Genomic DNA, 12,954 nt, shown 5'->3' on the forward strand with positions numbered 1-12,954 from the left:
ACGCCGTTGAGATGGCGATTGCGAGACCCCATCAAAACTGTGGTTCACAAGGAATCCAATGCACAAACACAAACAGGGTGAAGGTCCTTATTTTTATTTTGTAATGAAAATTACAAGCATCTCAAGTACACTGAAGAAAAACAGTCAGTCCTAACAGGTAGAGAAGTAAAAAAAAATTATGAACAGCCTAAAGTGACAAAAAATGCACAATAAAATAACACACACAAGCCTGGCCTGCTGCCAAAATCCTCTGCACACAATTGGGCCCAATCTTCCGCACAGAATTATGTACAATCATGCGCCACTCTTTTCTACATAACCTGCTCCTGCGCGCAACGGAATAAAAAAAGGGGGGTGCTCGTGAAACCATGCCTTTAATTCAAAAATCCAGCACGGAATACAAGCAGCACATGTGATGTTGATTGATCAGTCCCATCGTCCTTGCTGCGCAGCACACACGCATCCTTGTATGCTAAGCCTTTCTGTATGCCACCTTGGATACTAGTAACGCATAAAAGAAAGGACTGTCCATTGCTCTTCACAGCAAAGAGAGCGGGGGCAAGAAAAGAAAAAAAAAACACAAGGACGTGGCAAGTGCCCACGTATCACACTTGTTGGCAACCGGGACAAAGAGGAGAAAAAGCCTATGCAGCAGCAGGCGAACTTGACTGGACCAGCAGGCGATTTTCGGCTTAGCACATGGGCAAGGATGACAAAAAAAAAAAAAGGAAGAGGCTGATGATTTCTGAGAACAGCAGTAGCAAGCAGCGAAAAGAAGGGAATACTGGTGGCAGACAGAAAGGCGGATGAGAGCAAGAGAAAAGAAAAAGTTAGCAGCAGAACGGGATAAAAGAAAAAAAATCTTTTCTCCCCTTCCCACCCCTCTCCAAGGCAGGGGGTGGACTGTAGAGAGGGCTGTCACAGAAGGATGAGGCGATCCAGTCCTTTTTTCTCTCTCTCGCCCCTCTTGGAAAAAAAAAAAGGTGCTCTCCCCCACCCAGCCGCGCACAGCACACTACTGTGGTGTAGTAGTAGTGGCTTCCGTGGTGTCTACTTTTGGTTCTTGAGCTGGTTGGAAAGCCAGTCGAGGCCCTCGTAGAGGCCGTCTCCACTGGTGGCACACGTGGCCTGGATGTACCAGTTGCGGTTGCGCAGAGAGTGCAGGCCCAACTTATCCGTTATCTCGGCCGCATTCATGGCATTTGGCAAGTCCTGAAAACAAACAAAAACGTGTGAACACACTGAGCTCCAGGACGACGCACAAGTGCAGATAACGAAGTCAACAGTCAGACGGAAACCCGTCCGGTCGGGAAAAAGACATGAGGACAATCGAAATGGACACCGACCACTAATGTTCACACAATAAAAGCAAGATTAAAAATTGCACTACAGTTACAGGGACAAAAGAAGGTAGGGAGGACACACGTTACGAAGTAGACACAAGCGCAATCATGAAAAACCAACTAGCCAAATACCTAACTTGGCTGCGGGAGCCTTGTTCGCAATGGTTCACCAAGTTCTTGCTTTTATGTGAACATTCTTGGTCAGTGCCCATTTTAACTGTCCTCAAGCGCAGATAATATAATAGTACGCAATATTAAAATTAATCTGCCAACAATGGTGAAATTGGCACTTTTGCATATAAAACAAAGTAAAATTAACTTTAAAAATTCTCGTTTTCATGGTAATAGGCCAATTATATCACAATTCAAATGTTGCGCAAAAAGCCGCAAGCACCGCTGCATGATACACTTTCTCACTTTTGGATTGCTGTGGCACAGTAGTTATGAATGACCCCCCCCCCTCCCCGTTTACAGATAAAAGTTTCACTAAGACATAGTAGATGCCATCAAAAACCGTGCTTTTACGATGAGCTGGTAGTGGCCAAGGCCTTTCTGAGCTGCCATTTTGTAGCAACACCTCAGGCTCACATTTTAAGATTGTCTTATGCATTGCTTACAACCACTGATACCATTCACGACTTGGCCCTGACCACTGACATAAGTGCCAAAAGGCATACCTTAACATGGTGACCTTATTTTCCCATACACTCAAACCTCGATATAACAAACACGGATATAACGAATTATTGGTTATAACGAAGTAAATGAAGAATAGTCTTGTCATAGCTACAGTGTTACAAATAAACGTTTATAACGAATTTTCATAACGAAGTTATTTTCGTGGCAGGTGGGACTTTGTTATAATGAGGTTTGAGTGTATTCTGGTTTGCCAAGCCTATTCTCATTGCCTTTTTCTTTTTTTTCAGTTTGTACGATTTGACAACGAAGCTCAAATTATTTTCCTTTTAGCATTTAACATGAGAGGCTTTGTAGCAAATGCATAGGCGTGAAAAAAAAAACACCATTGCAAGAAGTAATTCTTTCTAAGCTGCTGACATGCTGTTCCTTAAAGTAAATGTCGGATGTTTTCAAACAACAAACTGCTTTGTGTCATGGAATTTTGAGAAGCAGTTATGACCTTACCAGTTGTTCTAATTCAATACACAAGATACAAATGTGTTACTACAGTGCTTGCACCAATTTAATCATTGTTATAACCTTTCGAACTTCCAGGAAGCTTACATGTATAATATATAAACCCTGTTAGCAACTCATCAGTACAATTTAAATAAACCTAACAGATACAACTTATTTCATAAAAATGTTGTGGCTGAATGTTCCGGATTAATACTGACTGGCTGGAGCCACCCTTTGAGCTTGATGAGAAGGCAAATTCCACAGATAATTACTGGGGTTTAAAGGCCAACTCCGGCAATTTTTCGAGGGCGATGGATCTCAATGAAATTCGCTGCGTATGTTCCTTTGCACGTTTCCATCATTTATGCCAAATTACAGGCTTGAGACATGCGCAGATTGTTTGCAAATGAATTTTAAGGATTGTCTGCAAATGCCCTCCTGGCTTCCCACAATTATTGGCAACATTGCGTCTGTGACGTCAGTATTGGGAATGTGGCGAAAGTGACGCAGCCGAAGGCACCGCTAATTTCGGCCGCTACAGCGAGCGTCTGCTGTGCTGGCCGAGACACTGTCATTATCAGACGCGGCACGGTCAGTCGCAGATATTACAGCTGATGCGCGGCATGCTCACCTCTCCACTGTGCATCTGCTTGCCCGGCTGTCACAGTTTTCATACTCCGCGCCGGCGTGACTGGCATGCCTTGCACGACTTCCGGTTCGTTCGTAACAACGTCTACGTCATACGCAGAAAGTACACTCGGTTGGGTTTCGGTTTCGGTGTTGCGCTTTTTTGCTTATTTAAAATTATTCTCCAATTTGCTGAGTATTTCTGCTATCGCGTCCGTAACAGGAGTGTCTCAGGAACATGAAAGCACCATTACTTTGACATGGCCAAAAAATCGCCGGAGTTGGCCTTAAATGTGCCAAAACCAAAATATAAGACATCAACTCCAGAATAATTCTGACCCCCTGGGGTTCCTTAAGAAGCACAAAGTAGACGGGTGTTCTTGTACCTAGCCTCCATCAAAATGCAGCCACGGTGACCAGAAATTGATACCGCATTCTTGACCTAAGCAGTGCAACAGCTTACCTGCTAGGCTATCACGACGAGCGCACGTTTAGCAAATAGAAAACTAAGCGGTCCCGCTATCAGCCAAATTTTGTTTTCCTTGTTCTAAAGACCGCCCTCTTTTCAAGCAGAGGTCCGCTCCCAGGGGTGGGCCACTTGTCAGCAGGTATCCCTGATGACATCAGGCAAATGCTTAGAGAACTTCCACTGACCAACAGTTGATATCAACCAAGCAGGATGTCTGGATTGGTGCGATCCCAATGTTGCTGTGTATGCCCACCGAGGCAGTTAACCAATAGGCTGTAGTAGTCAAAATGCGCACTACCAAGAGTATCCAATGATCGTCAGCTCCCACTGAACTTGGATAGACAGTTGAAAGACAGTGCCATTGGCAGGGCTCTCCAAGTGGCACCGCCTAACTTCTCTTGAGCAGGCGATGTTGGGGGATTATCGGAAAAGTAAACTCTGCACTGATACTATCTCTGCTCATACTAGGTCTTGGAAAAAACATTTTGGTAATATATTTACGAGAGGCACTACACACATGCCAAATTGTTTGACACTGAAAAAGCTGAGGTTCAGGACCCCTTTAACAAACGCCGGGAACACCGTACACGAGTGTTCATGAATTTGTGCAGGAATGCAGCTGCACAGCAACAGCGGCCGCAAATCGACCTTGCATTCAGCAGCAGAAAACGCACAGCCACAGGATTAAATGGAGAGTTACCATCCAAGACACACCGAAATAATGTTACTGAAATCTGTGTAATAACATTTTACTTAAGACAATCCCTTCATCCTAACTACAAACCCAAACAATTTCAGGGTACATATATTCAACTGTTTCATGTCAGGTTTACAATGCTTGCCCACCATGCATTGCACCAGTACTAGAACACCATAAGAACAGACACGCCCACGGCATGCAGCACCTTGTTCTTTACGCTCAACCATTTATAAGCAGTCTGCGTGGTTTGCTACGAAATCGCAGATAGAGGCACGAGAACCCACCTGCTTGTTGGCAAAGATGAGCAAAACTGCATCCCTCAGCTCATCCTCTGCGAGCATCCTCATGAGCTCCTCCCTCGCTTCACCAATTCGCTCCCTGTCGTTGCTGTCCACCACAAATATCAAGCCTAGTAGGGAAGAGAACATCATCCGTCAGGAAGCAACCCTCTAAGAGCAGAGCCACAATGCCTCTGACACATGCCAGCACACATCTACATTAGACAGTAGTGCAATGCTGCAGTGCCATTTTTATCACATTTAAGGGGACACTAGAGGCAAATATTAAGTCAACGTTGATTGTTGAAATAGCGGTCCAGAAACCTCGTAGTGCTACTTTTGTGCCAAGAAGTGCTTATTTGGAAATAAAATCACGTTTTAGTGGTCCGCATCGCATTAGCGCACTTATCATCCGCCTGAGAGCGGTCATTCTCACGTCATTGTTGCCGTACCCAACGTTGCCCACCTTTACTGCGTGGCAGCTTGCACTGGCGGCGCGCACCATTCGGGCAGCCGGCAACATCACATGCGTGCGGCATTTTGTCGAACTTTGTCAGAGAGACTTTCACGAGCGCGCAAAACATACGCGGCAGTACGTGATAACGGAACTACCACTGAGACGCGACCGCGTGAGTGAAGCAGGGCACCGGGCAAAGCGCAGTTAGGCGAAAACGGAACTACCATGAATCCCCCCCCCCCCCCCCCCTGCGTGGCAAACTCAATTTGCATGCAAATTAATGAGCCTTTTAATATGTGGAGTTCTATGGAGCTTGGCTCGACCATGCCACTTATTTTAATTACCAATTGACTTGAATTAGCTGTGAATTAATTCGCTTTTACAGTAATTCATGTTTATCAATGTTTCAAATTACAGATGGCCGCCACAGGAATTCAGAGTTGCATTTACCACAATACAACATTGCTGCTCTGCCTTCATTTGCTTCAATTATTTCTCTGTCCTTATATTTTTAACAGTCCTGTGGATCACAAAGTCTTAACGCGCTAAATAAAAAATCTGAACCGAAACAGCAAAAATGGCAGTGCAGAGCAGCGTGTACAGGGAACGGGCTGGATCGTGAAAGCTGCGTTGACTTTTTTCAGCATATGTGCCGAGCCAATGTACACCACAGCACAGGCTCACATAAACTTGCGTTCTGACATGAATTCAAAAAGAAAGAAAAGAAATTGGTCCGTGGTTTGACATGCTTTAAGGGCAAAACGTCCTTGCCTGGCCTACACATGTTTAAAAGCTGCTATGCAATCTAAAGAATTTGACAATATTTTATCCTCCAAACAGCGGAGTCAATGTAAAATGACAGACAAAAAAAAGGAAGGGGAGAGGGGGGGATCTTTTCTGTTTACTTGCTACGAGTACAACCGGGCACTGGAATGACAATTTCTGGGCGATAGACGCGCACTGCCATGTTTCTGCGACAGCTGTGCCCGCAATCTCTAATTATAGGATTCGATAAGAATGCACTACTAAAGGGAACACCAAATATAGCTTGTCTGATTAGTTCAGTTACGACACGAAAGCCTCGGCAATAAATTTTAGCAACACTGCATCAATCTTTAATGCGTCTCACCGAACATGTTTTCCTTGAGTGCCAACATTGTCGGTTTATACGGCATAGTCAGCACATCCAGAATGCGCTTGCATCGTGCACACTACTCTAGTTATAAAACATTTGGTCCAGAATTTATTGCACCCAAATTATGTATTGGGTTGTGGAAAACGCCACAGTGAAAGAATTCCACATTTTGACCACTTCGGGTTCTTTCCCATGTGCCTAAGGCATGACAGCATTTTAGCACCCCCCTCACCGTCCTGTTGCTACGCCACTGAACGGTTTCCAGGCCATTTTAGCAAAATCCCTGTTCAGACAGTAAACAAGGTTACTCTTCACATATGCGAACTAGCATCGAGGTTTATCAAAACATACTTCAGGGCTGAACATTTTGTAATGAAAGAAACCAATTGTCGGTAAACAATATTGCAGCAACGAATTGCAAGGTCTTCACAGAGGCACTGAACCTTAATCAAATCCTGCCTCAAAAATACAGTGGCCAGCAGATCGTTCTTGTGCCAGAATAACTAAATACACAAAGTGTACCCTCTATAACTACCACTGCTTTTTGATGTGAGCAAGACATTGCCTTGCTGCTTGAGCTACTGACATAGAAAGACTGCCTCTTGTGGTAATGACAGTGAAGATTTTTTTTACGTAAAGCAAGGGGAACATAGGGGCATAATTTTTTTTAGAAATCACTTTCACAAAGACAAAGAAAACACTTGAGAAAATTGCATGACAAGTTGTATGAACCCCAGCGAGACGTATTTAATACAAGTTCTTTAAAGCTCACCGAGATGTCTCCTTGTCACCTGAAGAATACCACCCCTATATATGGGAGATAAGTGAAATACCTCATATTGCATGCAAAGATGCGGATAATGTAAGCCAAGCAACAAGTCTGCTTTCCAAGGAAGCCCGTGCTTTCGTGGCATAGTTCATCGCTGCAGATACAGTATTACCCGTGGCGAGGACGGGGTACAGTTACATATTGTGTCATGTGAGAAGTGAATGCGTATGTCACCTCAATGTTGACAGGTTTAGCGATGTCTTTATCACTGCTTCACTATGTTTCAATGCTTTATGCATCAACCATGCATACAGTGGCTCCACTGCAGCAATTATTGTAGCAAGTTCAAGTTAAATTCTGAGCTTTTACAGTGCAAAACCACAACACGATGGGGCATGCTTTACAATCACCTGCGGTTCATGAACATGCACCTTATGTTGACAGGAGCTTTATTCCATATTGCCCCCGTCAAAATGTTGCCACTGTGGCCAGATATCAGACCCACACTTTTGTGCTTAGAAGCACGATGCCACAGCCGCTAAGCAACCATGGCGGGTAGAGTGTCATAAAACACCAACATGTACAAGCATTCGCAGTGGCAGCCACGTACCCTGCGTGTTCTGGAAGTAGTGACGCCAAAGTGGACGAATCTTGTCTTGGCCACCAACATCCCACACTGTGAAACTGATGTTTTTGTATTCTACTGTCTCCACGTTGAAACCTAAGAACAGAATAGAAAAAAGAGAAAACAGTTTCAACAAAACCAAAAAAAAAAACTGACTTAAATGAGAGGCTGATGGGAAAGCCGTGACCTTCACAAGACACCATGTCAGCACTTCTGGAGTTTTGGTAAAAGGCACGCTATGGCAACATCTAACATTTAAAGTTAAACAATTAAGAATTACTTCTTTAAAAGGCCCCTGCAACACTTTATCTCTAGCGCAGCGGTGTAGTTCTCTAGTATTATCCTAGCACTGCGGCGCGGGCATGTCGTGGCACACCACAGCTGCCGTGGTAACTGTTCTTGCTTATGGCATCGTTCGTAGACAGAAGAGTGAGCGATTTCTAGCCAACTTTGAAAATTAATTGCAAATTCCAGGCGGTCCATTGTGCTATAATGTCTGGCTCATATGTTCTCAGGAGCCTTGACTACCTATCGGCAGCATTTTCTGATCATGCTTGCAGGGCCCCTTTCGAGATGGCTCACTGGTATGTCTGTCTTAAGCTAAATGTTTTAAGACACAACACAGACCGTTCAGCAGCAATCATGCACGCAAACTGTCAAATGCCTGTGCAGCACAAGAATGGTTGAAATTTAATCAATGCTTTGTGCCCTCCTTTTAATCGAAAGTTCGTTGTGATTGAGAGGGAAAGATGCTCATATGCCTATGTAACGCACACTTTGACCATCCATGGCTGGTTTGGACTTGTACAGCTACACTGGCCATCAAATGTCACTGACCACGGGCATAAGAGTTTGGTTCTTTATCCACTGCAGAGCGTGCAATGCTAGCACTACAAGTGCACAGAGAATAAATATAAAGAGGAAGCGAGGCGAGCATTCTAGGTATATTGTGCATGCGCAAGCCCTGGCACCACCTTTTCACCGGCGCGCCCTGCTGACGAGCGGCTACCAGTGCGATGCTCCGAATTATTTTGTGGGCACCCGTACATGGAGATCTGTCATGTGCAAAAGAACTTCAATTTCTTCTAAGTTATTGCAAGCATCTAAAACTTACAAGCCTAGAGAACGTTCCAGATTTTTTAGAAGTGCAAGTAGCCTGGAAGCTTTTGGTTTTTTTTTTCCCCAGCAACTGGAAGACATTACAGCGCACTCCAGTTACACATGCTACATACACGATAGGTCAATTCCAACTAATGGCCAGTTCACGATCGGCATTTAGTCTGACTAGAATCCATGCAAAACAAACAGCTTGAGTGACTGTTATAGATATCTAGGGCCCAGATCGAACTATACTTGACACGCCTACTTTTACAGGTGAGGCACCAGTGGAAACATTCGATTACTGCACAAAAATTGACTGCAAGTGTACTACATAGTTCTGATGGTATCAAAAGGAAATGCAAGTGCCATGGACTGTGAAGGATGATGGTGTCATAAACCATGCAACTGGCAAGTTCATCTTTCAGTGTAACTGCTCTAGCTCATTGGTTTAGGGACTGACGCAGCCTTCTATTTCATTGCATACATGCCTTCTATGCCATATAGCTGCCACCATGCAGCTTTAGCTGGTGCCAGAGAGGCTTGGAAGGACTCTTCCTCTAACCCAAACAGGAGCACAGCAAAGCATCACTGGGCTGACGGGGAGTGAGAGAATAGAGCGCAGAGTACACTATCTCCAGATACGAGTACCCACACCACTGAGTTCCAAGTCTGGGTACATCTCTACCCCCCATTAGAAATATTAATGGTTGCCTGGCAGCATTGGGAATCAAACCTAGTACCTCCAACACCGAAGGCCGACACTCTTTCTGCACTAGGTGAAGGCTGAGAAAGAAGCCCTATGCAGCTTCTACACTCCTGTCCAGCATGTTGCTTCACAATGCACCTTCGGTGATCACAATTTCGTCAGTGTCATTGTTTGGCACATGTCACTGGGGGGGCCAGTAATATATGCTGCCACTTTGCAGTGTGCCAAAGGTGTTCTTACTATTTTGGTATGTGTTCACCGCCGTCCAAGCCACGGTCATCAGTAATTGGTGCTAGCGTGCCCGCTGGCAGTAATGAGATTCTCTTTTTAAAGAATATTATAGCACTACTGCTCTGAGGGAGCTGTAATTTGTATTAAAATGTAAAGTGGTGTCAGCAGTAGGCAATGCTAGTGATGACCACGGCTCAGGCAGTAGTTCACACATGCAAAATAGCAAGAGAGCCTTCAGTGCAGTGCAAAGCAGCGATGCATGTTACAGGCCAGCTGTGACATGTGCAAACCACTGACAAAACAGCGATGGCCCCCAGCACTGAGAACTTACAGAGCCCTATCAGGCCTTTACCAGAAAGAAAAGGTGAATGTTCAAGTGAACGTTGCTCAACCGAAATAGTGTCTCAGTAAGCAGAGGTATTACAAGGAGGAAAGGACAAACGAGGCGAACCAAGTCAATACCAATTTTGAAATCCATAAGAACATACAATGAACAAGTAGCTGCTTACAAGCTCACCCAAATTTCAATTCTTGTAATCCTAAGAACTGTTACACAACACCCTATTTTGGCAGTGGGAGCAATCGCAAAATAAGGGTGCAGTGGTAAGCCATTATTTGAAGATACTTTTAATTTAGTGGAGAAAACGCGCGTTTATGTAACAAAACTACTGAATGCAACGAAGAAAAAGTTTAAAACATGCAAGAATGGTAAATGTGCAACAGTGTTAACCAAAATTAGGTCCCATATAAGCCAAGAACGCCTTGCCCTCAGCAAAGATTGCCAGCTGATTACGTACTCTTGGTGGAACGTATTGAGTAACAAAGCTATGTGTATGGTGCTTTCAGATGGAGAAGATTGCCTCAATAGGAAATCACGTCAAAACCCCTATGAATAAAAATTTCCCACGCTCGTGATGGGAAAGAATGTCACAGTAGTGACAACAACCGCTAGCAGGAAGTTCTGTTGGGAGGTATGCACCACTGGAAGTCGTGGTCGCATCAGATAAAACATAGGGTTGCTCTAAAGCGCGAAATGAATCTCCTCGAACTCTGCAGCCGAGTTACTACATCCGTAATAATCTCTACAATGCGACAAGCCACGTAGGAGGGAAAAAACGCCACGGGGCCGATTCGCCCACGAATGTTCGCGAAGATTCAACGTGAAACCTTCGTCCAACGCATTCTCCTTAGCCCAATGAAAAACGGGCTCGAGTCTTCGAGTGAAAACGGGGCACGACAAATCACGCCATCAGCGAACAGTGTTCGAATGCGAAGCAGCTGTTGCGCAGCGCTGCGGACGCTGCTAGCACAGGTGCCCTTCCGAGTACGCCCAGGGAATCGGTAAAGCCAGGGGAAACAAAAGACAGAAAGACAAAAAAAAAATCTGGGCCGACGTGATAAACCCGACCGGCGAGCGAGCATGCGAAGACGCTGCGCAACGCGCTTTTATTACTCACCGATGGTGGGAATGGTCGTGACGATCTCGCCCAACTTCAGTTTGTACAGGATGGTCGTCTTTCCGGCCGCGTCCAGGCCAACCATGAGGATCCTCATCTCCTTTTTGCCGAAAAGGCCTTTGAACAAGTTCGCGAATATGTTCCCCATTTTGTTTCTTCTTCTAGGCGGTGCGTACGCGGGTTCCAAACTCTGGCGCTACCACCTGCGAGAGGAAAGAACAGAATTATGACACACGAACAGTGGCGAAGAGATAGGCGCCAGGAGTATGCGTGCTGTCAAAAAGACCTGACAGGATGTTACTTTTTTTTTTCTTTTTCGGGCGAACGCACAACCTGACACGGGGAGTGACCGACACTGCGGAACAATCGCATCACCGACGCCCCACACATGCACACGTCTGACGAGAGAAGGCTTAAGTTCTTTCACGCGGCGGTGTTACGTCAAATAAAAACGGGCCCCAGGCTCGCAAAATCCGGCTCCCAAACAGCGCAATACGTATAGATATTGCGTGATGTGAAGTCGAAAACGCAGATGCCCACCCATCCGCACGCTTTTATAACGGGATTAACTGCCAAGTTTTCAAAGCTACCCAACGCAGGGGGAACGGAACCAAGTCGCCGACCGCTAGTCTCGTGAGGAAGGCAGGGCCCTATGACGCGAAACTAGCTCTGCCGGAATGCACGATTTCGTGATAGAAACTCGCAAATGAAGCCTTCGGAAACGCCACCGGCAACCTCAGAACATCACATATCTGCTTAAACGCGCGCAATCACACAAATTAAGCTCAGTTATACGATACAATGGCGGTAAGAAAAAAAAAGGGGCATGTTCTGCGGACTGCTGCGATGTTCGGCGACAAATTTACGGAATGCGAAACGGCACAGGAAAAGACTGAACGACAGATTGCACGTCGACAACGTTACACGACCTATTAGACGGGACAACGCGTAAAAACAGGCGAGCAAAACATCTGAAACGGGGAATTGAAAAAGAAGCAACCACACGTACCGGCAGCACGGGCGACAAAATATGGCGGAGGTGGAATGGTGAACTCCAAGAAAAAAGCCACGTCACAAACGTGACGTCGCTATCAGCTTTTTTCTCTTCTTTACTGCGACATCTGTTCGTAGGAAGAAAATTCACCCAACGTCATGCGTTTGTGCCCGTTTATGAGATAAAATGTTCCTTCGCTACCTTATTAATGTGAGATTGTGTATCGCTATGCGCTCTCAAATAAGGACACACAAATGCGAGAATTTTAACATTTTTTTCTCTGTTCTGCTTATCGCTGTGTCCCACTTATGAGAGCCAATGTCAATGTTCTCAAGAAAGAGTAGCAGCGCTTTATCGCTTGCCGAAACCGCTATTTTCTGGGTGCATTTGTTGATAAGCCGCATCATCACAAAAATGTGTAATGTTGGTGGCGCCCTCCGGCGCAAGAAATGCGCATTTTTTGTTTTCTTTTCACCGAGCCGATGACGTAAAGCAATTCGTCATGCTGACGTAATCAATAACGTATGAATCCGTGTGCGGTTACACAGTTACACCAGCGTAACCAGTGGTTACAGCGGTTACAGCTCTTACACGTAGTACATGGGTTGCTGGTGTAGTCACGTTTCCAGTGGCTTGCTTTTGGAACTGACGAAACTTGTGTATGTGAACCAGTGCTGATGTAAAACGCATTTTCCTTTGGCATTTACTTCTTGCAGCGGCCAAAATTCTTTGAAGAACATCATATTTGGGTTTTCATTTGCCTTCTAATCTTTGGTGGTTGAAGTGGTTTGCCACAAACGTTTCCATTAATTTTTTTTTTTTTTTTTGCATTCCATAAATTTCAGGGATAGTTTTTTTTCTTCGTTTTTCTCATACAATATTCCATGTATACCATGTATACTATCATGAAGATTAGCCATCAGGG

General features: G+C 45.0%; 1 protein-coding gene across 1 annotated transcript; it reads right to left on the minus strand.

Moving 5' to 3' along the window:
• Positions 1–78: 78 nt before the first annotated feature.
• Positions 79–12,282, minus strand: LOC119386873 (ADP-ribosylation factor 1). The gene is made up of 5 exons (XM_037654144.2): positions 12,045–12,282; positions 11,036–11,238; positions 7,526–7,636; positions 4,561–4,685; positions 79–1,212 (listed from the first exon to the last, which is right to left on the minus strand). The coding sequence occupies exons 2-5, from the start codon at positions 11,181–11,183 to the stop codon at positions 1,051–1,053; spliced, it is 546 nt and encodes a 181-aa protein (XP_037510072.1). The 5' UTR covers positions 11,184–11,238; positions 12,045–12,282; the 3' UTR covers positions 79–1,050.
• Between the last annotated feature and the right edge of the window lie 672 nt (positions 12,283–12,954).

This window comes from Rhipicephalus sanguineus, chromosome 3 (genome assembly GCF_013339695.2).
Source record: "Rhipicephalus sanguineus isolate Rsan-2018 chromosome 3, BIME_Rsan_1.4, whole genome shotgun sequence".
NCBI classification, from domain to species: domain Eukaryota; kingdom Metazoa; phylum Arthropoda; class Arachnida; order Ixodida; family Ixodidae; genus Rhipicephalus; species Rhipicephalus sanguineus.

Excerpts from the sequence above, each read along its gene's own strand:
- LOC119386873 (XM_037654144.2), bottom strand. The coding sequence starts at position 11,183 with ATGGGGAACATATTCGCGAACTTGTTCAAAGGCCTTTTCGGCAAAAAG. Across the intron at positions 7,637-11,035 it reads CACGACCATTCCCACCATCG|GTTTCAACGTGGAGACAGTA; the intron begins GTGAGTAATAAA and ends TTCTGTTCTTAG. Across the intron at positions 4,686-7,525 it reads CTACTTCCAGAACACGCAGG|GCTTGATATTTGTGGTGGAC; the intron begins GTACGTGGCTGC and ends CTTCCCTACTAG.